General features: G+C 52.0%; 1 protein-coding gene and 1 pseudogene across 4 annotated transcripts; both read right to left on the reverse strand.

The window, feature by feature from the left end:
* Positions 1 to 1,811: 1,811 nt before the first annotated feature.
* On the reverse strand, positions 1,812 to 24,643 carry SMPD4 (sphingomyelin phosphodiesterase 4). Of its 4 annotated transcripts, XM_006908640.3 has the most exons (21): positions 24,476 to 24,643; positions 23,392 to 23,496; positions 21,161 to 21,244; positions 19,775 to 19,861; positions 18,753 to 18,895; positions 18,533 to 18,608; positions 17,856 to 17,964; positions 17,694 to 17,746; positions 16,990 to 17,141; positions 15,269 to 15,401; positions 13,212 to 13,283; positions 9,948 to 10,034; positions 7,025 to 7,170; positions 6,259 to 6,349; positions 5,861 to 5,961; positions 5,122 to 5,285; positions 4,418 to 4,623; positions 3,828 to 4,061; positions 3,434 to 3,565; positions 3,135 to 3,263; positions 1,812 to 3,023 (listed from the first exon to the last, which is right to left on the reverse strand). In XM_006908640.3, the coding sequence occupies exons 1-21, from the start codon at positions 24,557 to 24,559 to the stop codon at positions 2,694 to 2,696; spliced, it is 2,718 nt and encodes a 905-aa protein (XP_006908702.2). In that variant the 5' UTR covers positions 24,560 to 24,643; the 3' UTR covers positions 1,812 to 2,693. The 4 variants fall into 4 exon arrangements, with proteins under 4 accessions (XP_006908702.2, XP_006908703.2, XP_015442311.1 ...); XM_006908641.3 differs by lacking the exon at positions 9,948 to 10,034; XM_015586825.2 differs by lacking the exon at positions 24,476 to 24,643 and having other exon boundaries at positions 21,161 to 21,275; positions 23,392 to 23,487.
* LOC112477261 lies at positions 7,531 to 7,645 on the reverse strand (annotated as a pseudogene).
* Positions 24,644 to 26,108: the final 1,465 nt, after the last annotated feature.

Here is a 26,108-nt window from a genome sequence, read left to right on the forward strand (position 1 = left end):
CATGGTCTGGATTTGGCCCTTTGGCAGCGGTTGAGTGATGGCCAGATGGAGTAAATGGGGGTTGAGGAGGTGGAGGCAGTTCGCATAAACCACTCCAGGAGAGGGGTAGAGAATGGCATGGCTAAAACTCCTATCTCCAGCCTGACCTCCCCTGAGCCTGAACCAGCAGCCATGCCCAAAGATGGCCATTTCCTCCTTGATGCGCTGCAGACAACTCCTGCCCCCTGCTCCTCTCCACAGCCACCTGAGCGGGCCTGTGCTTCTCCCATCTGAGCACATCCCCAACTGCACTTAGGCTTTGGCTCCCATCCCCTCAGTCCTTTCCCAACTCTGAGTGAAAGCTCTGAACAAACTTTAACCTGGATTGCTAAGACCGGATCCCCATTGCCTTCATCTAGAGGCAGCTGGCACCTCAGACACCTACTTTGCTCTTGGCTCTTCGGCAACAAGGCAGTGTGCTGCAGGCTGTTCTTCCTGCATGCGATCTGCTCTCCGTTATCACCTCCCAGGCCCCCGATCACCAGAACCCTGTACCCTCCCTGACCTTACTGTTCTTGGTTCTTTATGACTTCTGGGCTCTGCACTACAATGTCCCAGAGGACTGGGTGGTCCTGCCAGTTCTGTGTCCCCAGTTCAGCTGAGGGTGCACACAGTAGGTGGCTGTTTCATGGTTAATGGATGTGTAGGTAAAGCAGAGCATTTTTGCCTTTTAGGGTATTGGGAGTTTTTCAAGTTAAAAACAAAAAAAGCATCAGAAATGTGGACAGGAAGGTTATAGATGGGGATAAGTGAAGCCATGGATAGTGATAGTCAAGTGGGGGGACACCCTACCCCTATGGGTGGGGATGGGCTTCCATCAGAGCAAGTTATAAAGGGAGAGTCATGGGGAAATGGTGCCATTAATATCTGGTCCCAGGCCATTATTTCTCAAAGTGTGCTCATCTCTCCTCTGACTTAATGAGCCTGGTAACAAAAGCCAGTAATCTGTCAATGCTAAACCTGTAGAAACTATTAAGGTTATCATATTTCCTATTCCCATCAAACTTGACCCAAAGTGACTGCCCTGCCCAGGGAAAGGAGGACATTTAACATTCAGGCCAGGTCAGTGTGTTCCTGGTGAGATACTCACGTGGGGCTAAGTGCATAGTTCAGTTCCCAGCTGCACGTGACCCCCTGAGCTTCCAGAAGCCACAGAAAGTGCAATACGTGTTCCGGAATTGCCAGTTTTTCACATTATGGCCAACTCCGACCTGCTGAGTAGAAGGCATTCTCACAGCTTAGACCCAGCCTGGGGCCTGTGCGGGCCGAGGCCCACTCTGGGCCTCTTCCCAAACCTCTGGGGGGCTTGCTGTCTCCATCACTGCCAGTTGTCTACATCTGCCTCAGTCTGCTGCTGCTGTAAGTGAAACCACTGACCCCTGGGTGAGGGACGACAGGGCACCCAACAGCCATCTGCAGTCACCAAGTACTGGGGGACCCTCAACAGGTGACCACACTGGAGGCTGAGCCCCAGCACAAGACTCAGGAGCAAGAACAGGTTTCTTCAGATCCATGGTTGGTTACAAGTCTGGTTGGACTTTTGGTCAAAGGCCCAGAATGCCACTATTCTGAGTTTACACCAAAATAGAAAGCCCAACTTTTACCGTTTGAGAACTTAAAAAAAAAAAAAAGGCTTGGTTTAAATCACTGCTGAAACATTGTTTTCTCCAGTGAGTCATCTGTATGACGAAAGGCATGCAAGACCCATGGGGATTTTTGACAGTGAACATGTAATTGTTGTGTAGTTCGAATATTTAAGTGCTATCAGAAAGTTATTGTGTCTTTGAGCACTTGATTTTATTGAAGATACAAACAATGCTTTTGATCATCTTTGGTTGTAGACCAGAAGCTGGCAAGATGGGCCCAGCGGCCCCGCCATATCCCCTACGCAGAGGAGAGCTTGTCCTCTCGGATATGGTGGTGACATGGACCACCACTGAATGATGCACTTGCTGGCTTGGGGGCCAGAAGGGGGCCAGCAAGCGCCTGTGCTCCTAGAGGATCTTCTCTCCGCCAAAGTGGAATTCTATGGCCCATACTTGGCATCGTTGGGGGTATACAAAGGAGAATGATCCTTGCTTTGCCAAGTGTGGTGGCAAAATTTAGTTTTAAAATTAGGAATCAGAGGAGAACCATCATCTAATTTACTCAGGAATCTCTTTTAGGGTCTTTGATTCTTTGGAGCCAGAGGATGAGTTGCTGGTCTGGTATCACCTGGGAAAAGGAGACACACTACAATGCCCACCTCAAGGATAGTGAGGGCAAAAGACCAGGGCCCTCCTGGAGGAAGCACTGACTCCTTGGTTTCACGTGGCTAAATCCTGAAATAGTTAAAGAAGAGAAAGTCCCCAAGAACCATCTCACTGCAGGCCTCGCTTGAGGGAAGGAAGGAGGCCCAGTGGCTGGGCCCTGGGTTGGCCCACCCCTTGCAGCTCATGGGTCCTTTGACATTGCTCCCTTCCTGGCCAAGCCTGGACTGCATGCCCTTCTTGTTTCAGGTTCTCTTACGGATGGCTCTGAATCTGCAGGAAAATGCCCCTAAGAAGTGCGAAGGTGACTGGGCTCAGGCTCGGAGCTGGCCTCTTAGGTGCACAGGAGGGGCTGTGTAGCAATCCTGCTGGCTTGTGTGGAGACAGGTGCTGGCCTGCTTGTAGTCAGAGCTGGTGCAGCTTGCCTCGCTCTGTCAGCAGTGTCATGGCCATGGCGTAGAGGAAATAGCCCAGCACGAGCAGCAGAGCACAGGGCAGGGGCCCAATGCAGAACAAAGAGGCCACAAAGAAGGCCAACAGCAACGACAGCAGTGTCCGGTAGCTACCCAGGAAGCGTAGGCTGAGCCTGGGGCCCCGGACACGGCCAACCGAACGCCCCTGCTCCACAGGGCTCAGCAGGTGCCTGCTGGTCAGCCCAGGCTCCATGAGGTGGTAGCGACAAAAGCTGCCAAGGAAATCGGCCCGGGAACACAAGGCTGCCATCTGGCCTGCAAACTAGAGCAAAGACAGAGGCTTGTGGGAGTGGGCAGCGAGCAGGGGCCACACTGTCCACCCAGCCTCTCTGAGGTTGTAAGGAAGGGGTGTGGCCCTCCTGCCCACACTTACCCTGTGGTTGATGGTGGAGGACAGCCGGAACAGCAACCGGACTAGGCTGGCGATCTCATAGCTCCGGATGGGCTGTAGTTCTGAGTCCCCCTGGTACTCGATGTCAAACTTTCGCAGCCCGTTGATGATCTAGAAGCAGCAGGAGAGGTGAGCTCCAGGTGAAACTCAGACCCTGGGAGCAGTCCAGGGAACACACCGTTGCAAACGACTCAGTAGAGCTGTCACTGCTTATGGGGACCACCAGCTGTGCTGCCCGGAAAGCCCCAGAGAGCCAGGTGCCTCTGGGACATAAGCCTTACCTGGTAGCGGCCGAGGGGCGTAAGGATGAGTCCATCCTCACCTACGATGCAGTCTGGGAGCTGTTTCTTTCCATTCTCATCCTGAGTTGTCCCCAAGGCGAGCGTGAGCTGGGTGAGCTGGGCCTCATTGAGCTGTCAAAGAGAAACTACCTGCTTTTAGTTTCCAGGAGAAGGGAGGAGACTGGTCTTCACCCCACTGGGCCTCTAATAGTGACAATAACGGGATCCAGCCTTGACATCGAAAGCATAGGCCTGCATCTCCCACAAGATGATCCCAGGAGCCCTGAGTGGCAGGATCCACACTGGGTCCTGGTCCATGGCTGGTCCCAAGCTGGGCAAGGGGTGAGGGCCACAGGACCGAACCCTGGGGAGGAGACAGCCCCATGGCTCGTACTCGGAACATCTGGCACAGGTACTCCAGGGCCTTCTCCAGGTACTCGTCTGTCTTGCGGACACTGTCCTGTCCCATCTCATCCAGGTCATTGGCTGGGTAGGAGCTGTTTGTATCCGAGGAGTAGAAACCCAGCCACGACAGAAAGGGGCGGCCAGCTGTGCTCTCCCCACACTGGTCAGAGATGGACTTGGCGGTCTGTTTGGCCTGCGTGATGAGCTGAGCCAGGCGCAAGACCTGCAGGGCAGACAGGAGGTCAGCTGGCTCCGGTGAGGCTACCTCACAGCACTCAGCCACCATAGACCAGTGGTGGTCCTGGGGGAACCTGCCAAGGGCCAGGATGGGCAGCTTCCATGTTATGAGGATTTTTAAAGACTAAGATGCATGTTCTAAATGTGGAAAACTTCCAACATTTCTTTTATCATGTGAAAAAAATTAGACTTCACTGAACAAAAGAGAGGAAGGAGGAGTAGCATTGTCTACTCAACACCCACTCTTCCTCCTTTCTTTCCCAGAATGTGTGCACCCTCCCTGGATCACTGTTCCAGAAGCTCAGGATGGCCCTGCGGCCAGTGGAGCTCCAACTCACTCACCAGTGTCCGGACTTCTGGCCCAAACATCGGGGTGTACTTGCAGTCCTGGCCCTCCAGGCTGTAGACGTGGCTCTTCACCTTGAAGGAAGTGTCGGTGACAGCTGGTGGCCATGATGACAGGAAGCTGCCAGTGAACGTGGGAGCTGTAAAGAGTCGGTGCTGGCGGTGGGGGATGACAAGTTCGGGCTCCAGGAACAGCTGCTCACCTGTAAGGCAAGACACGAGTCTGGCTTTAGTTTTCGAAGACACAAAATACTCAGTCGCCACTGGCAGGCTTCCTGAGTGCCTCCTGAGGTTTTCAAAGGGCAGTGACTGCGCAGTGTAGGGGCCCAGGTCTTAATGCTCCAGGAGCCCCCACCAGTCTCAACGAGAAAGCCGACACTCACCAAGAGAAAGCCCAACAAAACTGGCTAAGACAAAAGCAGACAAGAGACCAAGAATTGCCCCTGATGCCACCATCACTCGTCACCAGGGAGATGCAGCTCAGAGCGCTGCTTCCCCTCCCACGGGGCACACCACAGCCCCAGCCCAGCATGCTATGTCACAGGGAAGGCGGGGTGCAGCCAGGCTCAGACCTTTACCCTGCCACTGGGCACCAGGATTCCCCACACCACCTTTTGCCAAGCCCCTCACGAGCCTGTGAAGCTCACGCAGGGTCCGTGGGTCCCTCTCTAGGTGCTGCTTCCCACTAGGTGAGGGCTCACCTTTCTGGATCATCTCAGCCAGGTTGGGTTGGGCAAAGACTTTGGCCACTCGGAACACCATGAGCGCGTTCTTGGGGCTGACCAGGTCGGTGCGCAGTGCACGGCTCAGGAAGCCCACGAAGAGCTTGGTGTACAGGAGCAGGTTCTCCTGCACAAAGGGCGCCCTGGGGACCAGGCAGTGGGTTAGGGGCCAGACCTCCCGCCGGGAGAAAGGCCACATGGGTCCTCACCCTCACTTCCACTGTATCCTCAGTCTACCCAGCCATGACCTTATGGAGGTGTCAAGAATGTCCACTGAGGGAGCCTGGGGGTGGCAAGGGAGGAGGCAGAACAGAGGTGGGAGAGACCTAGGCCCCCTGAGGACAATGAATCCTCCCCAGGATGAAGCCCTTTTTGAAAGGACCAAAACCAGGTTGGCCAGGGCACCAGAGGGATGCACAGGAGAAGGCGGCCAGAGAGGAGGGAAGCCTGGAGGGTGGCTGGGAGATGTTGGAGAGGTGTGGTGGCTGCTATGAGAGAACTGGTGAGGAAGGGTTGAAGGGTGGTTTGGGGGTGAGCGTGAACATACATATGAGTGAGGTAACAGTACAGGGACAGAAGGGTGACCGTCGTTTCCTTGGGAAACCAATCCCAGGGCCCAGGCGAGACACAGCAGGGTCAAGGAGGGGTGGCCCATTCCCACTCTAAAGGACCTCGGAGAAGCAGGTCCCCTGAAGGAGGACAGGCTGCTGGGGCTCACCATCTCTCCGACACACAGCGGGCCTGGCCGTCACTGCTCTGAGCCTGCTTCTCAGGTGCATATCTCCAGGGCTGCAGGTAGCTTAGCCACATCTCTAGGACCTGGTGAGACGTGTGCACATTGGTGGGCTGTGGGGGAAGGGCTTTGGGCCAGATCCTTGGGCCTCCTGGAGCCTGGCCGGGGAGGCAAGTCAGTGGAGCAGGGGCATATCCCTAGCTGTGGGGCTCTGCTGTGCCGGGGAAGGCAGGGGATGTCTCCAGGGTCTGGCTTCTTCCTATACTCCCCTGAGAGGGCATAAAAGGGACTCACTGCACCCCTGGGATGTTTAACCCTCTCGCCATCCCTTCAAAAGTGGGGCCAAGTGCAGCTCAGTGAAGTGTGACAGGACTGACACTCACGGCTCTGAATGATGCGTCCAGGGGCCAGTGGCCAAAGCAATGCTGCAGGAAGAGGTAGAGCTTCTGCTGGACAAACCTCGGGATGGCGGCCCTGCAGGGAAAGGGTGGGTCACCTCACAGGTGAGCCCAGTGGCTCCCATTTCAAGGGTTGATTCTGTCAGGGGGAGCACTGTGCACTCCCTAGAGGCAAGACCTCCTATTTTTAGCCCCATTCTTCAGAGGAAGAAATCAAGATTGGGAGAGGTTAGGGAACATCCCAAGGACACACGGCATGCATGTAGATGATCGAGTGTAGCTCCTGTACGCTTGTCAGCTTGGATCACCCCACTACCCCAGCCCTTCCTCTGCCTGAGGGGGAGAAGGGGGAAGCATAGAGATCGGTCTCCTGTGACAACTGAGCCACTCTGCTACACAGGCACTCCTAGCCCATTGGCTTTCTTGCCTGCCGCTGGGGAGAAAGGGACAAGAGGGAGCAGCAAGATGAGGCCTCTGCCTGGCTTGACTGGTTCTTTCCACTGGCCTGGTGGGATAGCCAGAGAAGCAGCTGGGAAGCCCCACTCACCTCTGGGACCAGGGTGGAAGCGAGGAGACAGACCCAGGAAGGGATGAGGCGATTTCCCACCTCCCTCACCCTGCAGAGGCCTCAAAAGCCTCTGCTCCCCCAGCCCACAAGCCCTGGGGAAATGTCACTGTGGGCGACACGTGTGTGGAGAACAGGAGAAAGCAGACTGGGGCACAGCAGCCCTGAACATAGCCCTGTACACACCGTTTGAATTCCTCCAGGGGACTGGTGGCGTGGGAGTGGGCGGAGGGAGAGACCTGCTCGGGCTTCAGGCTGTTGGAAAAGGCGTGCAGATGCTTGAGCAGCAGGCGCACAACCAGCACATGCTCCTCGGTGGGCGTGAATGACTCCTAAGGTTGAGAGGGGAGAAGAAATCAGGACCCAGGTCTTCGTGAATGGGAAGCCCCAGGTCTGACCACGTCCCGCCCAGGCCCATCTCTCTGCTCCAACTACAGGATGCGTGGGCTGGGCTGGGAGTGGGACCACTTAGGGCCCCACTCATGCCTGGTACTGCAGACAAGCCTAGCACTGCTAGGAGTGGTGAAGCCTATGCAGTGCACCCTGAGACAGCTGCTAAAACAGACAAGTCAGCCAAGTGCTTTACTTCCCTAAACCCTTCAAACCCATTTTTTTTTTTTTAGGCAAGGTAACCTTTAGTTGACTTCATGGATTGCAAAGACCTTGTCAGCTTACAATCCCTTATTTTTTTATGCCTATAGCACCTGGTTTTCCTAGTCTCCCATCCAAGTACTAACCAGGCTCGACCCTGCTTAGCTTCCGAGATCCGACGGGATCAGCCTTGTTCAGGGTAGCATGGCCGTAGACTCAAACCCATTTTTTGTACCTTCCATGGATGACTTGAGTCATTGCTGCCCAACCAGGTCATCAGGGGTCCTCACCTCCTGGCCAGCCAGAGAACGAGGAGCAGGGGGCAGGAAGGCCGCCATCCCACCCAGGACTTGAACTCAGAGGGTCTCTGCCTGTCTCCCAGGTATGTACAGATGGCTTCCTGGGCCTAACAGCTTCCCTTTCCCAGTTCCTCCTCCTGCACTATCCTTCCATCTGCTGTCTGTCCTAAACAAAGCCCTTTCTCCGCTGGACCTGTGGTCAGCACAACCCACAACACACAGAGTTCCCTCAATCTTGTGAGCCGACTTTTGATTCAGAGTCCTTGTTTGATCTTGGAGAAGAAAGCCTATTTGCCAGCTGTTCAGGGATAGAGTGCAGGGTGGAGCTCCCTGAGTGGCAGAGGACACATGGGAAGGCAGAACCCACTGCCCCACCACTCTGGCTGTCCAGACTGATGTATTCCTCTCTTCGCTCACCCCTAGCCCTCTGCAGCCTCAACAAACTTGTTGGAAGAGCTCTTGGCAGCCTCATCCCCACCCAGAACAGTACTGAGGCTGGTGTAGGCCACGAGTCTTGGCATACTGCCAGACCTCTCGTGGCTGAGGAAGCCAGCCCATAGCACAATCCATGCAGCTCTCCTTGTCACATAGCTCCACAGGCCCAGGCGATATGCCCCACAGGTCACTATGTCTAGGGATGGCATTTTGGGGCAGAAGGTAACTTTTTTCTGCTTATCTGTATTTTTAAGTCTTTATGCAATAAATTTGCATTGTGTTAAAGAAAAAAGCATGGCCTACTTTAATAATAATAAAACATTAGAAAGGCATCGATGCCAGGTCGTAACTCCCTGCCGCGAGTCCTCCCCTTTCTCATTCCTGGCCCCTCGCTCTTACCTGACCAACAGCCCTTCAAAGAGAATATCGGCAGGGGAACGGGGATCCCCTACCCCATCTCACCCCCATCCTTCCCAGTGTTTCTGGAGAACTAGGTTCCCTACCACAGGCCCCCAGCAATCGCAATGTACCCCCTCAGCTATCTTCCTTCTAGGTTTGTCAAGCCAAACTTTTTTCCCAACTCCCCACTCTCCTAAGCCAAAGCCCCACAGGAGTCTCGGACCACAGCTGCAGGTGCCTCCTCCACGTTTTAAAGACACTTTCCCAAAGCCCTTTCTAGGGCTCTTGGTCTTCCTGCTGTGGAGTGAATGCAGCCAGTTTCTCCAAGGATCTTGCTCTTAGCCAAGTGAGACCTCCCCAACAGAGGCTGGAGTGGCACCAAATTCTGTACTTGGATGGCCCATTCTGGACCTTCTGGAACATTCTCTTCCCTCCTGACTGCAGCTGCTGCTTCAGAGCACAAACCTCCACTGTGTGCTGTGCTCACCATCCCATCCCAGCAAAAAACAAGATTTCTCACCTTATGCTTAAATTCAAGTACAATATTGTGTGCTTCCACCAAAAGTGAAATGGACAGGCCCCTGGCTGCAAGCATCGTTCCAGGTATACCTTTCCACCATTTCTGCCCAGATTTCCTGCCTTATCTCATAAATCAGTGAATGATGAGACTCTGTGAGCTCTGAAACACCCTATAGGTCTGAAGTCCACTTTGCTGACCTCAGATCTGTCACACTGTTCATTTCTGTCTAAGCAGACCACAATTTCCATGAGGTCACAGCCCACTCTTGTCCACCTCTGGAGGAATCCACAAATCCACAAGGGGCCGGGCTTATAGAAGGCCAGGCCCCATGTTGCCCAGGGATCGACAACCTCTTCAAGTTAGGCAGCCAAGCCCAAGTTTTCCCACCCCTCTGCCTCACACATGGGCTGTCAGCAAAACTGCACCACTCACAAGCCCCAGAGCCTCCTCAGTCACTTACTGAGTACCAGGCTTGCATTACGGAGGCCACAATATTTCGCTCCCTCAAACCAGGGTCAAGTACGGAGCCCTCACAACATCTGAGAACTTGTGACACCATGGTTGGCTTGAGGCTTGACCAGGCAGATTTGGTGACCCCAGAGCCAGCCGGGATCATGTGCCTCACTCCATGCCACATGGCCACATACCCCAAACCCCAGCTAGTCCGCAAAGCTGAAGGCCAAGCCAGGCTGAAAGGCTAAGCCAGCCCCTCCCGACCCCGAGTCTTGCTCTGTGTGGAATGGGTCTTTGTATCACCCCCAGCTGGCCCTAGATATGCCCTCGCTTTACCACTGCACTGACATGAGCTCTGTGGCTTACACCACAGGGCAGGGGTGAAATGGAACAGATCAAGAGCAGCCAGTACTTGGTAGGCGTGGAGGGCCTGGAGGCTGGGTTGGGCAGGGCTGTGGAGGGCGCTGGAGACACTGAGTCGGTAGTGCAGAACCTCCAGCTGAGACAACAAAACACAGAAGCCAGACAGGGCAGAGGAAGGGGAGGGGAGGGGGAGATTGGGGAGAGAAAGAAAAAAGTGAGAGCCCAGAAGTAAGGAGAAAAACAAAAAACAAAAAAACAAAAAACAAAAGCACGTCAGTGATAATCCAAACAATCACAGCCCAGCAACCTCAGGCCAGTGAGACAAACTCAGGCCAGTCCAGACCAAACCCTTCCTGTGCTAGGCAGAGGGACAAATAGACCCTGTAGGTCAGTCAGCTGGGAGGCTCCCTCCATATTGCTGGGGCCTAAAGGCCTCTCTAGCTTCCTGAGGTTGGCCTGACTCACTTGCCTTCCAGAAGATCCTGCTTTCTCCCGAGTCAGATGGCACTGCGTGCAGTATGTATACACCAAAGGCCACCAGGAGCCCAGGTGCCTTGCTAGGACACACTGCCAGCCACCAAAACCCTAAAGGCCCAAGGCTCAGGAAAGAAACTTTTGAGGAGCCAATTCTAGCTGGAGGCCTCTCTAGAACTAGGCCTCAGAAAAGAAAAATATGTAATTTATTGGACTTCCCTGGGTTGTCCCAAAGAGAAATTTACCGGCATAATTCCTACGTGTCTCAGATCTAATCAGTGTCCCACCCTTATTGGGGCTGGTTCCCAAAGGCAGAACAGAGATGAGCACATGCTTGGCCCACCAGGCCCCACCGGACGCCCTCCACACTCCATGTTCTGGAATGATGAAAGGAGGCACAACACTCCTCGGATCTAATTCTGGGAGGACCAGCCTCTACCTCAACAGATCACTCCCCACTACCTCCAGATACACAAGGCGTTTTCATCAGTCCCAATGGCAAGAGCCCCAAGAATCTGGCCATGGTCACACACTCCCAGAGGCAGCTAGAACCCTGAGGCTGCGACAGCCTGGGACTCTGGGGATGACAGATGATCTAGCATGCTGTCAGGCCCCACCCTAGGACCCTCTGCCCTACCTGCTTGCAATATCAAGGTTGGCTGAAGCAGCCCTCCAATAGCCAAGCACAGCCCAGAGCCAGTCCCAGCACACATCCTGCCCTACAATAGCCATGCCTCCTGCCTGAACAGCATGCTTCACATAGGAGAAGTCAGAATGCACTTGCCAGACTCCAAGGAGACAAGCACAGCCAGAGCAGAGCACACGGAGCAGGGGTGAGAAGAAGCACAGCAAGGAGGCGTTGGCAATTCACAGCCTTCGTCCAGGCCAGACCCTGGACTCAGCTGCAACTCTCAGTGAGGAATCAGGACACACACCATTCTCCTGTTGGGTACCTGTCCTGGCCTGCGGGGACATAGGGCAGGCCCCACAGAAGCCTGTAGGGCTGTGGCCATTCTTACTATCCCTCCAGAAGCTACACTGAGGAAGCTGGGTAGAGTGGAGGCCAGGCCTCCAAGAAGTGAGCATGCACTCTGGACCTAGCCCAGCCATAAACACACTGGGGTACTTCCAGGAGCTATGGTTCCGGCACCCTTAAAATCAGGAATATGTGACCTTAAGGGTAAGCTAGGACTTTCAAGGATTTCTGTATGGCATGGTGTGGCGTGGGCCTGCACAAATTGTAAGGGGTCTCAGATGAAGCAGACCTCCACAGCTGTCTTTCCCAGCTTCCTACACACCTAGTTTTCTCAGGTTTTGTTTTTCTATCTCGATAGGAAGCAAAGGGTAGAACTTCCCTGGGCACCTGGTGGGTATTTCATGATGATCCCCTGACTGCCAGCCATTCTGAGCGGCTCTCACCCACCCTGTGGGCTAGCCAAGAGGAAGCAAACAGTGGGGAGAAGGGGAAGGCCCCACCGCCCTAACAGGGATCGTGACCGCCCCTTCCCTGTGTAGACTCAGAATCCTCACAGGTGACAGACAGCCCAGAAGGGCCTTTCTGGTTCGTCAATCTGCTAAAAATTAAAGTGGGCATGTTTCCACTGGCTCAGAAGACAGAACGAGCAGACAAGGAAGGCAATGCAGCAAAGTGGCCTCTGCAAGACCAAGACACATGCAAAGGAGCAAAGCAAGCCTCCTGGGACCCCACAGGGAAGCCTGGCCCCCCAACCACTGTGCACCAACCAGGACCATGCAGCTAGTCTGCTCTGGAAGCAGGAAGGACAATGCAAGCATTTTGTAATGTGAGAGGCCCAGCCCAGGATAGAGTCCCCTGTTCTCCTCCTCCCTCTCCTGTATGACACCAAAGACGGAGATCTGGAGCACACTGCACTTTAAAAGAGCAGCGGTCGGAGGGCTGCACCCCAGGCCTGACATGACAGAGCACTGGGGTCACAGAACTAGTTGTTGAGACTCTGCGGCAGGAGTAGAACCCTCACCTCTCCTCAGAATCGCAGAGCGAAAATTACAGGCCAACATTCTTCATTAAAAAAAAAAATCCATAGATCCCTAGTTATCAAGGAAGCCCACAAGAATTTTGTCTGGCAGTGACAAAAGCAAAGTCTAAGGAGCAAATTGGTATACAGCAGCTGTACACTGTAGTTTCGTGGAGTGTGAATCTAAGTGCCCTTCCTGCCTCTTATTAACTGAACCCTGATGAGTTCAGTGGGCTGTGAGCTCTGGGGACAGCAACCCCAGGCGGGTGCCAAAGTCTCAGTCACCTCCACACCTCTGCACACAGAGTATGCTGCCCAGCGAGGGAAAGGAAAAAGGCGAGGAGGAGGAGGAGACAGGCCAGGCCACATGCAGGGCATCAGACTGCACCCACCACAAAGCTTGCCAAAGCTCTGGAGGTGGTAAAGGGCAGTGTGGGCACCAGGGTAGTCGAGGATCTGCCAGGCACCCCCTCAGCAGAAAAGCAAGAGGCACTGTGATGATAGAAGGAACAGACCCAGACATGACTCCCACAGGCATCAGTGGCTCCCCTACACCCAGAGCAGGAGCACCACCATGTCATCTGTTCCTGATGCCAGGGAGCGGGGGCTCTAGAAGCAGCTCAGGAGGACCCCAGAGAGGACAGGCCTCCAGCCCTTAGGGTGCAAGCCCACCACAGAACAAAACCCACATGCTGTTCAGAATCTGAGTGAGAGGTGATGCTGGGCTTCCATTTCCCACCATCCAGCCCTTGAAAACTAACTGGCACCGAGGACAAGAAGTAGCAGGTTGGCCAGGTGCACCAGGGACAGAGAAGGAGATGGAAAGAAAAACTGTGGCAACATACCTTGGCATGAGGGGACTGCATTTTTTGGTACATCTCCAAGGAATAATGATGAAGCCACATTTCAACAAAAACCTGCAAAAGAACACCAGCTGGTCAAATGATTTAACAAGAGTGTCAAGACCATTCAGTGGAGGAAAGGACACTCTTTTCAACAAATGCTGCTGGGAAAACAAGATATCCACATGCACATGAATGAATTTGGACCCTTTAAACCGTAAGTAAAAATAACTCAAAATGGATCAAAAATCCAAATATAAGAGCTAAAACTATAAAACTCTTAGAAGAAAGCATGAGGAGAAATCTTCATGACATTGGATTTGGCAATGATTTCTTGGATATGACTCTAAAAGCACAGGCAACAAAGAAAAAAAACAGACAAACTGGACTTCTTGAAAATGAAAAACTTGTGCTTTAAAAGACACTATTGACAGAGTAAAAATGCAACCCACAGAATGGGGGTAAATATTTGTAAATCATGTATCTGATAAGGGATTACTATCCAGAATATATACAGAACACCAAAAACTCGACAACTAAAAAATGAACAACTCAATTCAAAACTTGGCAAAGAACTTAAATAGACATTTCTCCAAAGAAGGTAGACAAATAGCCAATAAGGACACGAAAAGATGCTCAACACCACTATTACGGCAATACAAATCAAAATCACAATGAGATACCACCTCATATCCATTAGAATGCTATAATAATAATAATAAAAATGAAAATAAAAAATAAAAAAAACAGAAAATAATGAGCGTTGATGAGGATGTGGAGAAATTGGAACCCTTGTGCATTGTAGATTGTAAAATGATGCAAATACTGTGGAAAACAGTATGGAAGTTCTTAAAAAAAAAATAGAACTACCATATGACCGAGCAATTTCACTTTTGGGTATATATGCCAGAAGAATCAAAAGTAGGGTCTCAAATATTTTCACACCCATGTCCAGTATTATTCACAATAGCCAAGAGATGGAGGCAACCCAAACATCTATTAATAGATGAATGAATAAATAAAATGTACTATGTATGTACAATGGAGTATTATTTAGCCGTACAAAAGGAAATTCTGATGCATGCTACAACATGAATGAGCCTTGAGGATTCATTATGGTAAATGAAGTTGGTCAGTCATAAAAAGAAAAATGCCATATGATTCCACTTATACAGGCATTAAAGCAGTAAAATTCATAGACAAAGTAGTATTGTGGTTGCCAAGGGCTGGGGGGAGGAAGAAATGAGGAATTATTATTTAATGGGTACATATTTCAGTTTTACAAGATAAAAAAGTTCTGCAAATCCATTACAACTATGTAAATAAATAAACTGTACACTTAAAAAAGGTTCAGATGGTAAATTTTATGTTATGTATATTTTACCATAATTTAAGGGGGGAAAAAAAACCACTAGCATTTCAATCCAGGAAATAACCCTCTAGTTCCGTCCTATAAGCTCATGCTTTGCTCACCTGCCCTCCTCATGGGCCAGCAGAGCCCAGAGCCCACATTAGCTGGGAGCCATCTGAAGCACCAGGCCCCTTTGTGAACAGGGAAGATGATTCCAACTGTCCCACCTCCCAGAGCTACTGTGACAATAATATGGAAGCCTCTGAAAACACAGCAACCCACATTTCAAGAATTACATACAAGGCAGGACAGAATCCCATCTTAATTACATTCCAGGCTGTCAATAAGCAACGCTAGTGATTACCAACTAAGCTCCAGAATCCTACGTCAGAACCAGATAAACCTCCCCCTCCAAGGTGTGCTCGGAAGATAGTCAAGCCTGGGAGGTGGCCAGCACTGTGCTGTGGGAGCCAGCCTAAGCCTGTGGGAGAGGCTGGAACTGTACAAGGGATGAAAATACTGCCATTGACATATAGGTTAGACTGGTGGGCAAATTTCTTCTGGTCTGTTTTCTAAACATCAGAGAAGGAAAATACTAACAATTTAGAACTACCCCCAAGTAGTCTATAGGCTTCTGCCCCATGGGGTGAAAGGTGGCTGAGCAGTTTATGTTGAAATGGAAGCAGAGAAGAGCCGCTTCAGCTCTCACCTGTAGCAGAGTTTCCGACCTCCAGATCTCGTGGGAGGCAGGGTCTGCATTCACAGATGTCTGATGAGAGATGTGTCGCTTCAGGAGGCTGGTATGGTGGAGACCATAGGAAGCAAAAGGCATAGCTGGCGTCCTGAGATACAGAAACAGACCTTTGTTAGGGGCTCCCACTGGCATAACCAGGGGCACTGTGGACATCAAAATCCACAGCTTAGAGACCAAGGACATTATTTCATGGTTTATTAAGAGACATCCTGCAGTACTTCTGGAATAAGACCAATAACCCCTTACCCGCCAAAGGCTAACTCTTCTGGGTGAGATTCGCTCTCTATAAATGTGTCCCTGCCCTAGAGGACAGCATGTGACAAATGTAGGGTGGGCCAGCAAGTACAAGAAAGAGCCTGCCTGCACCCTCCCAGGGCAGGAGCTGGGCCAGTGAAGTGGAGGAGGGGTCAAAGCAGTACAGGAAGCGCTATTAGGGCAGGAGGGTCTTCTGGGGAGAGTCAGCAAAGACGTCCCAAGTTTAACATCCACCAAAGCCCCAGTACACCTTTGGGCTGAGGCTGGCCACATACTCCCCTTCTGCATAGTTCAGTCTGCTTGGACTGGCACAAAAAGCTCTTTGTCCCAGGGCCTCTGGCTCAGGACAAGATCTAGTCCTGGAACTCACAGATTCCTACTATAACCATGTATTGCGTAAGAATGTTTTGGTCAAAGATGGACCACATATATCACATGTATTATGGTGGCCTCATTAAGATTGTTATGCAGCTGAAAAATTGCTATTGCCTAGTGATGCCATAGCACGACACTTTGCTATGTTTTAAAATAAACTTAGTGTACAGCTTACGTGTACAGTGTTTATAAAGCCAACAACATTCTAATGTCCTAGGCCTTCACTCACTCACCACTTACTCACTGACTTACCCAGAGCAACTTCCAGTCCTGCAAGCTCCATTTCGGGTAAGTGCCCTTTACACGTGTGCCATTTATTATCTTTTATACTGTATTTTTACTGTACCTCTTCTACATTTAGATACACAAATACTAGTGTGTTACAACCACCTACAGTATTCATTACAGTAACGTGCTGTATGGGTTTGTAGCCTAGGAGCAGTAGGCCCTACCATATAACCTAGGTGTGTAGTAAACATCTAGGTTTGTATAAACGCATTCTATGTTTGCACAAGGATGAAACCACCTAATAACACATTTCTCAGAACATATCTGTCATTAAGTGATAGATGATAGATGAACTGTATTCTTATTCATCCACAGGTCAACCCTTCCGTGACCTGCCTATAAGTCCTTTTTCTCCAGAACCATCAGCCCAGCACCATCAATCAGCTCTCAGCTTCGAGTCCTCCACCACCTCGCTCACCACCTTGGTGTAGGGCTTGGACGCTGCACGTGGGAAAGGCTGTTATGGACAGAACACAGCCTGTTTCCGTAGGAGAGCCATGCAGCCCCAGGATCTGACCTTTAGGGATGGCCACTGAAAACCAAACACAGATGCCCTCCTTATCCCTGCCTTCCAGTCTTTGCTAGGGCAGCTGAGGTTTGAAAATTTCAGGCATAAGAAAAACCAGGGAGCCCCAGACAAAGAGTGGCACCACTGTCTCTTGAGCAATGACCACTGACCAGGCCACTCCCTCATAGAAGGGCCAGACATGGGCCACCTCAGGCACTGGCCAAGGGCCAGGGTAGCTGGAGAGTCTTACCTGGGAGCTGGTGAGGGACTGGGCCCCCCTGGACTGGAGGATAGTGGGGGGAGCACACTGCCTTCTGTGGGCAGGAACCATGACAGGTACCTGTCCACCAGGATGAAATAGGCACAGTCTGAAGTACGAATGTGGAGGGCCCCAGGGAGTGGCTGTAAAACAAAATTTGGGTTTGTGTGTGGCTCTGGGTGCTGCCCCAGGCTGCTGACCCCAGCTGCCTACCCAAGAGGGCCCTAGGATATGGGCTGCATCCCTAAGGCTGGCCCATGAGCACTGACGGCGGTACCAGAAAAAAGCTCCCACCAAAGAGAACCTGATTAGACCCCCAGTCCTGCCCTGCATGCGAATCTCCAAGACACTTCCACCCTGCCCCCATGATGAGCAAGCACCTCCTGTAGGAAGCTCCCCTGACCGCCACTCAGAGTGCCTAGATCAGCCCATACCGCCTGTCAAGTCTGCTCACTAGTTTGTTGTCCTAGGTGGGGATGGCCTGAAGAACAAAGGCTGAAGGAGGAAGGAGGACCCAGAGAAATGAGGCAGGAAGGGAAAAGGAGAAATGAAGACAAAGAAAGACTGGCAGCTGGCTCCCAGGCTCCCAACAAGCTCCCCATGCTGTGCGAAAACAAGAGCCCTGGACCACGGCCGCTTCCCTTCACAGGTGTCTCCAATAAAGCAAACTCTGCTCAGAGGCATCCCTTCTGTACCTTTTGAGTGATGAGGCTCAAGGCGAAGAAGAACATGTAGTACTCAAACGGATCTGAAGACAGTGTCAGGGTGCACATGGCAGGGTTGTTGACCACCCCTCACCACTCAGCACTGTGCTGCCCACCCCCAGCCTCCCCACCCGCAGGGTCAGCAAAGGATACTGAGGGCAAGGTTCAGGCTGAGGCCTCCAGTAGGGGGGAACTGGACCTTGTTGTGGTACAGAGGGCTGTCAGGGAGCACACGCTCCTGGATGGATGCCTTCACAGGGCCCTGCGGAGAGAGGGAGGTGGGCTCGAGGCTAGGCTCCAGCATGGTGCCCTCCCTACATGCGGTGCAGCCCTCTGGAAAAGCTGCTGAGGACAAGACCAACACATGGACCCTGCCTGTTTGAACAGAGCTGTCCTCTGTATAGCGCTTGAGCAAAAGAGCCTTCACTTAGAATCTCTATCATTCTCATAAATACCTGCAAACAGCAAGGTCAGCAGCTGTGCACATTTCTGAGCCCAGACAGGCACTTGATGAATCCCCTCTCTCTGCTTCTCATACCCACTGAACAAGTCACCCTTTGCAGCCAGTCATATGGCCCTGCCTGCCACTCAGCAAGGAGCAAACCAAGCAGCATGGCACCTTTACCACTGGCAGAGTTAGGAATGATCTTAAAGAAAAGTAACTGTTGGAGTTCTAATTTGTGATGCCTCCTTGGCCCTGAGCAGACACAGTGGTACTCTTCTGCCCACTGTCACAGCCACTCTGAGCCCCTGCCCACCCACCACACAGTGCAGCTGCTGTTTGGGACACTCTGCCCCAAACACAGTGCTCACCACCATGGATTACTTACGGGCAGGTAGGAAACAGGAAAATCAAACTTATAGTCTTCAGCTTGAAGTTTATAAACCAATTTCATCATTGGGCCACTGAACATGAAATTAAACCAACAAAAACAGGGTAAACAAACTGCAAACCACCTTGCTTTGTTTCCTAACTTTGAGAAGTACAGTGATTTAAAAATGGGATCATCAAAGGAAACATCTAGCCCCTTGGGTGAAAAACCTACCTACCCAGGGTCTAGAAATTCCATTGCAATGCTGTACTCCACAGGGTTCACGCGTCCCTGTAAGCAGCGGAGATTCCAGCCGACGAGGATGCCATCCAAGGTGCCGAAAATGCTCTCTACCAGCCATGGGAAGATAGCGTGCAGCTCCTGAAACAGTGTGTCGGTGAGGCTTTGGGAAGCCTTGCTGAGAACCAGCTCTCACTGCCAGGTTGTGTGCCATGTGGGCTCCCACCCCAACTCCAGTGCTGCACTATAAGCTGCCCACCTTCTTCGCTGGCCCTGAGCACTGATGTTGTTACTCCTTAGTTCAGAAGCCCACAGGATCAACGCAGCACCCACAGGAACCCCGGAACAACAGTGCTAACAGGATCAGCAGCTTTGGATTCTTTCACTGTGGTTACATGGCATATCAAGCAGTACTGCTTTATATCTAAGCCAGTTATATGTCAGCCTATTTAAAAAGATTTTTTTTAAATGTTGGAAACTTCTGATTTGAAGAGAGCTTTATTAAAAAGGGTGACAATGTTCTTTCTCAGAGTGAGTCCTTGAAACTGAGACTTACTGCCATTTGGTAGTAACTCCTTGTCCAGGCGGGCTTCTTGAACTTACCTACACTTACTATCTGACATTTCTGAGTGGGATGTAAATACATATTTTCAGTATTTACATCAGAGTTTCTCAGCTTTGGCACTGTTGACATTTTAGGCTCAATACTTCTTTGTTGTGGGGGCTGTCCTGTGCATTACGGGAGTTACCAGCATGCCTGGCCTCTACCTACTTGTGCCAGTAGCAACAACCCCATGTGACAACTAAAAATGTCCCTAGACATTGCCAAGTATCCCATGGACAGAAGCGTCCATGGTCGAGAACTCCTGGTCAACATGTTCACATGTTTAAATGTGTCCATAAATGCAAAAGGCACAATGCCAGGTCAGGTCGCCATGCAGGGCAGTGCTCAGGACATGTAATAACATTTTTCAAGGAATGTGTGAGACATGGCCCAAAGAAATGCTAGCAAAGTTGTACCTTTGCTGGAAAATCCTCGATAACTTTAACCAAGTCTTGACACCGCTGTGCAAAGGGCTTATTGATAGAGTCAGATTTCAGGCTAGCCTAGAAGAAAGCAAAAAAATCATAAGCATATTTGCTTTGTAGCCTTTGACGATATTCTGGCTTGAGCCAAAATAGAAATTCAACTGATAGGCAGGAGTGAGACATACACCACTGGCCTGACTCTCTAGTACTTCATACATCAAGTCATGCATGTGTCAGTGTCCTTAAGCAGGGGTCTCAACCCCCAGGCCATGGACCAGCAGAGGTCTGGGGCCTGTTAGGAACTGGGCCACGCAGAAGGAGTTGAGTGATGGGTGAGTGAGCAAAGCCTCCTCTGTATTTGCAGCCACTCCCCAGCCCTAGCATCATCGCCTCAGTTTCACCTCAGATCTTCAGGTATTAGATTTTCATAGGAGCACCGATCCCTGGTGCCGAAAAGGTTGGGGACCGCTGGCCTAAAGGATGGTACTAGACCAGTAATTGTCCCAGGATCTCTAGACCAGTAATTGTCAGGCTTGCTTCCCAGCGCCCTTTGTAAGCAACCCCAGTTACCTCAAAGAACTGTACATTATCAGAATAAAATTGACTTCTATCTGATCCACAGGCAGGAGGTCAGCTCTATATCCAAGAGAGTCCTCTATTGTGGAGGGTTCCCCTCACAGATCACAGAGCCTCTGTATAAATGGATGAAGATCGAGGAAACACTAGTTTCAACCAAGAGGGCTTTGCCCAAGGGTATCTAAGGCCTTGTTCACTTCCAAATGAAGATGGAATCCACAAAGCCTCAGTCAGAGGCAGGCAGTCCTGGGCTGTTTAGGCCATGGGTTAGATCTGTTGGCTCTAGAGGGTGTACCAAGGAAGAATATCTTTCCAGACAAATGTTTACAAAAAGTATCTTTTGGGAACTGAAATTTGAAACTTTTAATCATTGATACCTGCCTCATGCTTAACATCTCAGTATCATGTTTAATATTTAAAGTGTAATCCTGGTTACCCCCAGCATAGTGTGTCATTCTGCTTTTCACTGATGAGAGTTGTGATTACGACACTTTTGTGTAAGGATTTACAAGATATCCTTTTCACTTGTTCCTCCCCATACCCTGGGAAGTAGGGAAAATGGCACTGGAATCATCTTGTTTTGTAGATGAGAAAACCCAAGGCCCAGAGGTTGAGTAAACCCAAGGTCCTGCAGAGGCAGAATCAAGCCTAAGGATTTCAACCCCCAGTCCAGTGTTACTTCCATCACACACCCCCAAAAACAACCACTGGAGAGCTCTTCAAGTCAGTAGAAAGAACATTCAAGTCCCTGAGCTTAGAATTATAATCACACTGACACTCACACGGGCAGTTGATATTTACCAGTAGGAAGCTGGGCTGTTGCATGTGAGGGAACGCCATAGCACGCTCTTGTGGAGAGTTGAAAATGGTCATCTTAGGAAACCACTGTGGAAAAACAAAGATGAAATCTCAAGACCTGCCAAACAAGAGAATATTGTATTGTTTCACAATGCCTTACAGAATATTTGAATAACTCAACACACCCTGCACTGCCACATCCCATGTTACAGAACTGCTGTTTTCATTCACCACATTTCATGTGGTGGTGAATCCCTGATAACATGTGGTAACACTTGTATAGCCCTTGCTATGTGTCAGGCCTGGTTCTAGGGCTCTCTACATATCTATATTTAATTCTCGGTGGTAGGTAGAATTCTAAAGATAGCCCTCCAAGATGGCTGTCCCTGGTTATTTGAACACTCATCTTGGTACTGCTGTGAAAGGATTTTGCAGATACAATTAAAGTCTCGAGTCGATGGCCCATAAGATACAGAGCAGTCCTGGCTGAGAGCCAGAACTACATTCTGATGGCAACCTGAATAAGCTTAAAAGCAGATTCTTCCTGAGAGCCTTCAGATAAGAGCAAAGCTGGTCAAATCACTATACTGTACGCCTGAAATTAATATAACCAATATAAAATTGTATACGTTATACTTAAATTAAAAAAAAAGAAAAAAAGAAAAAGAAAAGCTGGCCAACATCCTGACTACAGCCTTGTGAGAGCTTAAGCAGAGAACTCAGCTAGGCCTGCACTCCTGACTCTATGACTGTGAGATAATAAATGGGTGAAGTTTTAAGCTGCTAAATTTGTTAAGCAAGAATAAAAAATACATCCTCACAATAACCCTATAAAGTCAGTACAGATGAGGAAATGGAGGTAGAGAGAAGGCATGTCACTTGCCCTCACCCAGCTGGTAAATGGCAGAGCCAACGTTCAAATACACAGACATCCCCACAAATCTCTCACAGAGACGGGTAAATAAATCTCCTCTATTTTACTTGTGCTCTCTGAGAATGAGGGGAGGGGATGAGTAAGCTCTGTGGAAGAAGCCTCTGACCGGGCCATCAGAAAATCAGGGATAGCTCTCCAGATTTCTACCTCTTTGCCCACTCAAGTCAAAAACTAAAAATATCCAGACTTGGACTGAACAGAGAGGATGCATGCCTAGTCCCACTGATGGGCTACTAATGGCTTTCCCGGCACAGCTCTGCTCTTGACCTAAGTAAGGATACTGAGGTGGCAACTGACAACTTATGTGGATGGAGAGAGGTTGGGTGCAAGGAGTCTGTTGGCAGCTGTGGGGTTGACAGGAGATGCGCATCTCTCCCACTTAACAATAGTAACACCTCCCAGGATTTTTTCAACTCTTAATTAAACTAGCCATCAGTTTCCGTTTTAAGAAAGATTTAAAACAAATTAAACAACTCAGTCCTGAACTAAATGGTCAAGAGAACAACTGCCAAATGGTCAAAGGGCAGAGTTTTAAAGATGAGGTGAAAGCACCTCCCTGCTTAGAGGAAGACTGCAAAGGCAGGAGCTGAAAAAATGAAGCCAGAGCTGCCACACTAGGGGTCTTTCCAAGAGAAGGCTGTGTCTCCAACACTATTCTCTGACTCTGCCACGGCCAGGATCCTCCCCCCACACCCTTCTGCGCTGTGCACCAAGCGTTTGCTTCATCTCTGCACTTCAATAACCACTTTTTTCAGGAGCTGGTTCGACTCTTGTTTGGGGGTTTCTTCTGAGAGCGGCAGCCCTCAGACAACGCCGATTCTGCCAAGCAAATCACGCTACTGCCAAGGCCTCCCTCTGGCTCCTCTGAGCAGAGCATGCTCCCATTTGTTGCTCACAACTGTCCTGTGAAGTAAGCATTGGGATGCCCATACCACTGACGAGAAAACTGAGGCTCAGAAAAATCGAGCCGCACGGAGGAAGGCTCGGGCCGAGACTCATCCCCAGCTCTTTCTCCTACACGGCTTTTTGAGTTCAAGGCTCAACTTTAACTCGAAGCTCTCCTTCCTCTAACTCGTTCAACGAACGTTAACCGAGCACCCACCGGGACAGTGTGTGTGAGCCGCGAGAGAAGGTGGCATGAGGGCGCAGCCCGGGGCCTCGGCTCCCCTGCCGGCACGGCCCGGAGTGGAGACGCCGAGGCCCAACCCGGGGATCGCGGAGAAAAGGAGATGGCTTAGGCGCAGGTTCGGAGAGGCTGCCGGGACGTGGGACCGTACTGCGCGCGGCTCCCGCCACTCACCTGTGGGGTCCATAGCGTCGCTCGCGTCAGGAACTGAGACCACCACTCGGCTATCCGGCGCTGAAATGTCGTCATCAAGCTGCGCGTGGCGTCACGCCCCCCGGCCTGGCGGGAAAAGCGCCGCTATCGCGTCAGGCTTCTGTTTCAACAGGCGCGTGCGCAAAGCGAAGGGTGGTCGGGTTTATGGGGTGTGTGTGGGGGGGGGGGTTCACTACTGTGTGCGCGTGCGCAGAGGTGGCGTTTGCGCCCCTCGCGCTGGAGCTCACGCAGTGTCTAAGGCAAGGAGTGCGCGTGCGCAAAAGGAGAGGCCGTTTATTAGGGCCCTCGGGGCAGGCCCGCTATTGGGTCCGCGGGGCGCGCACCAATTACGCGCTGTGGATTGACTGCCCTTCGTCCCACAGGCATTTATTGAGCGTCCACTATATGCCAGACACTGCATCGCGTGCTGCTGCTTAAGCTAGAACGACCAATGCAGCCTAGTAGGGAAGTCTTGATCGCCCAGGAGCGGCTCTCCTTGGCCCGCCATGTATCCCCCACGCCTAACATACTGAGCCGCTCGTAAATGCGGATCGGATGGCGTACGGCTGCCCGGGAGGCCAGGCGGTGGCGCTGCAGGGAGAGGAACGGCCGGCAGAGCCAGTAGAGGACGCTGTGGGAGGGCCGGGGGGGCACGCACCTTCCCGCCAGCGGCGCAGATGGCGGCGCCGGGCACCGGGCCCGGGCCCGGGCCCGGGCCGGGGACACCCCCGGGGCTGGAGGCGGCCCTGCAGAAGCTTGCGCTGCGGCGGAAGAAGGTGCTGAGCGCCGAGGAGATGGAGCTGTACGAGCTGGCGCAGGCGGCGGGTGGCGCCATGGACCCCGACGTGTTCAAGTGAGCGGGAGTGGATGGGGGGTGCGCGCTCGTCCGACCCCCAGACACCCCTGCTCCCAGCCGCCCGCCCTTGTTGGAACCCCGTGGGGGCCCAGAGTAGAGTTGGAGTCTTGAGGGAGGTGGCCCTCCTGAGCCTGGCCCCAGGCTGGTGGCCTTTCCTGGCCTGTTCTCGCCCGAGTAGCGGGACTCATGGTCAAAGGTCTCACTGCGCACCTTGTCTGTTATCGCCAGAATCCTGGTGGACCTGCTGAAGCTGAACGTGGCGCCTCTCGCCGTCTTCCAGATGCTCAAGTCCATGTGTGCCGGGCAGAGGCTGGCGAGCGACCCCCAGGACCCTGCGGCGGTGTCTCTGCCTATATCCAGTGTACCGGAGACCCGAGGTCAGAGCTGGAGTGCTCTCTGCCCCTGTGGCCCAGGAGGTGGAGTGGCAGGGGCTGGGAGGTGGGCATTGCCCGGCCCAGCGCGCGCTAGACTCTCAGTGGCCAGAACTTTCTGTCCGTCTTCTCCCATGACCCACTGGGCCCATCCAAGTACTCTCCCCTTGGGCGCAGTCCCCAGCTTTGGCTTCGAAGCTAGACTTGAGAGAGCACCTGTAGATCAGGCAGAAGCAGAATGGGTACCCCAGCGTGGTCCAAGCAGGCTAGGCCTCATCTTGGACATTTGCTGTTCCAGCTTCTTTCCACCTCATCACTCACGCCTTCATTCCACAAACAAAGGAACAAGACTGCTTTGGTTCCTGTTCTCATGGCATATACAGTCTCCAGGGAAAGGAAGTGTTTAGGGAGTGGGCAGGCAGAGACCTTACTGCAACCCCCTTGCCTGTACCCCACTTAGGCCTAGAGCCTGCCCAGGAGTCTGGCCAGCTGAGCTTCCCTCCTTAGATTGTGGCTGGGGAGTCAGTGTGGCAGCCCTGGCTGCCCTAGACACTCAGGGTGCAGCAGCTTGAGCGGGAGAGCACCGGGCTCAGGCTTGAGGGGCCTCCTCACTCTCGAGAGTCGTGACGGGTGAACAGGTGCTGGTGATGAGGATGTTATGGCAGAGCGCCCTGTGCGTCACTCCTCCTAATGGCTGTCAGAAACCCTTTGAGATGCAGCAGAACCTCCTGGGCTGACTCCTTGGCCAGACCACTCAGGCACTCACAGACATCTTGAGAAGCAGCTGATATTGGGGTGAAGTGCAGGCCAGCCCCTGTGGGTGGGAGTGCCAGGGCCCTGGGCACTTGCACCCCCTGTCCTGAGAGGCTCTGGGACACCTCACTGACCCAAGCTCCGTCTGCTCTCTTTGTGTCTCTCTCTGACCTGCAGAGGCCTCCTTTCTCTCTGCCAAGAACTGTAGCCCCCCTGCAAGGCCCTCCTTTTCCTCGGCCCCACGGCCTGCGGCCTCTCCGGTTCTGCACCACGGCCCAGCTGCCACGCACTCGCCTCTTTCTCCAGGGCCCCCCGGTTCCCTCCGGTTCTCTTGCTGCCTGTTCTCTCCTTTTGCAGGTTGCATTTATTGGTTTATCTCTGGGGGTTGGTGCGTTCTCTTGTTTCCAAGGAAACTGCTGTGGTCACAGAAAGCCAGAGCAGCTTCAAGCTGCATGGACAGGACCCTGTGGACCATCTCTGCCACACAGCTTAGAGATCAAGGACGTGATTTCATGGTTTAAGAGACAACCTGCAGTACTTCTGGAATAAGACCAATACCCCTAACCCCCCCAAAGGCTAACTCTTCTGGGTGAGATTTGCTCTCTATAAAGGTGCCCCTGCCCTAGAGGACAGCAAGCCGAGGGGCAGGGAAGAGGCATGTGGCGTGCTATGGAGAGCAAAGCCTTGTGAGAAACACCTTGGCTTCTTGGAAGCTGTCA

Source organism: Pteropus alecto, unplaced genomic scaffold, assembly GCF_000325575.1.
Source record: "Pteropus alecto unplaced genomic scaffold, ASM32557v1 scaffold113, whole genome shotgun sequence".
Lineage (NCBI taxonomy): Eukaryota > Metazoa > Chordata > Mammalia > Chiroptera > Pteropodidae > Pteropus > Pteropus alecto.

Excerpts from the sequence above, each read along its gene's own strand:
- SMPD4 (XM_006908640.3), bottom strand. The coding sequence starts at position 24,559 with ATGGACTTGAGCATCTGGAAGACGGCGAGAGGCGCCACGTTCAGCTTC. Across the intron at positions 21,245-23,391 it reads CGACGCTATGGACCCCACAG|TGGTTTCCTAAGATGACCAT; the intron begins GTGAGTGGCGGG and ends GTTTTTCCACAG. Across the intron at positions 19,862-21,160 it reads AACAGCCCAGCTTCCTACTG|GCTAGCCTGAAATCTGACTC; the intron begins GTAAATATCAAC and ends GCTTTCTTCTAG.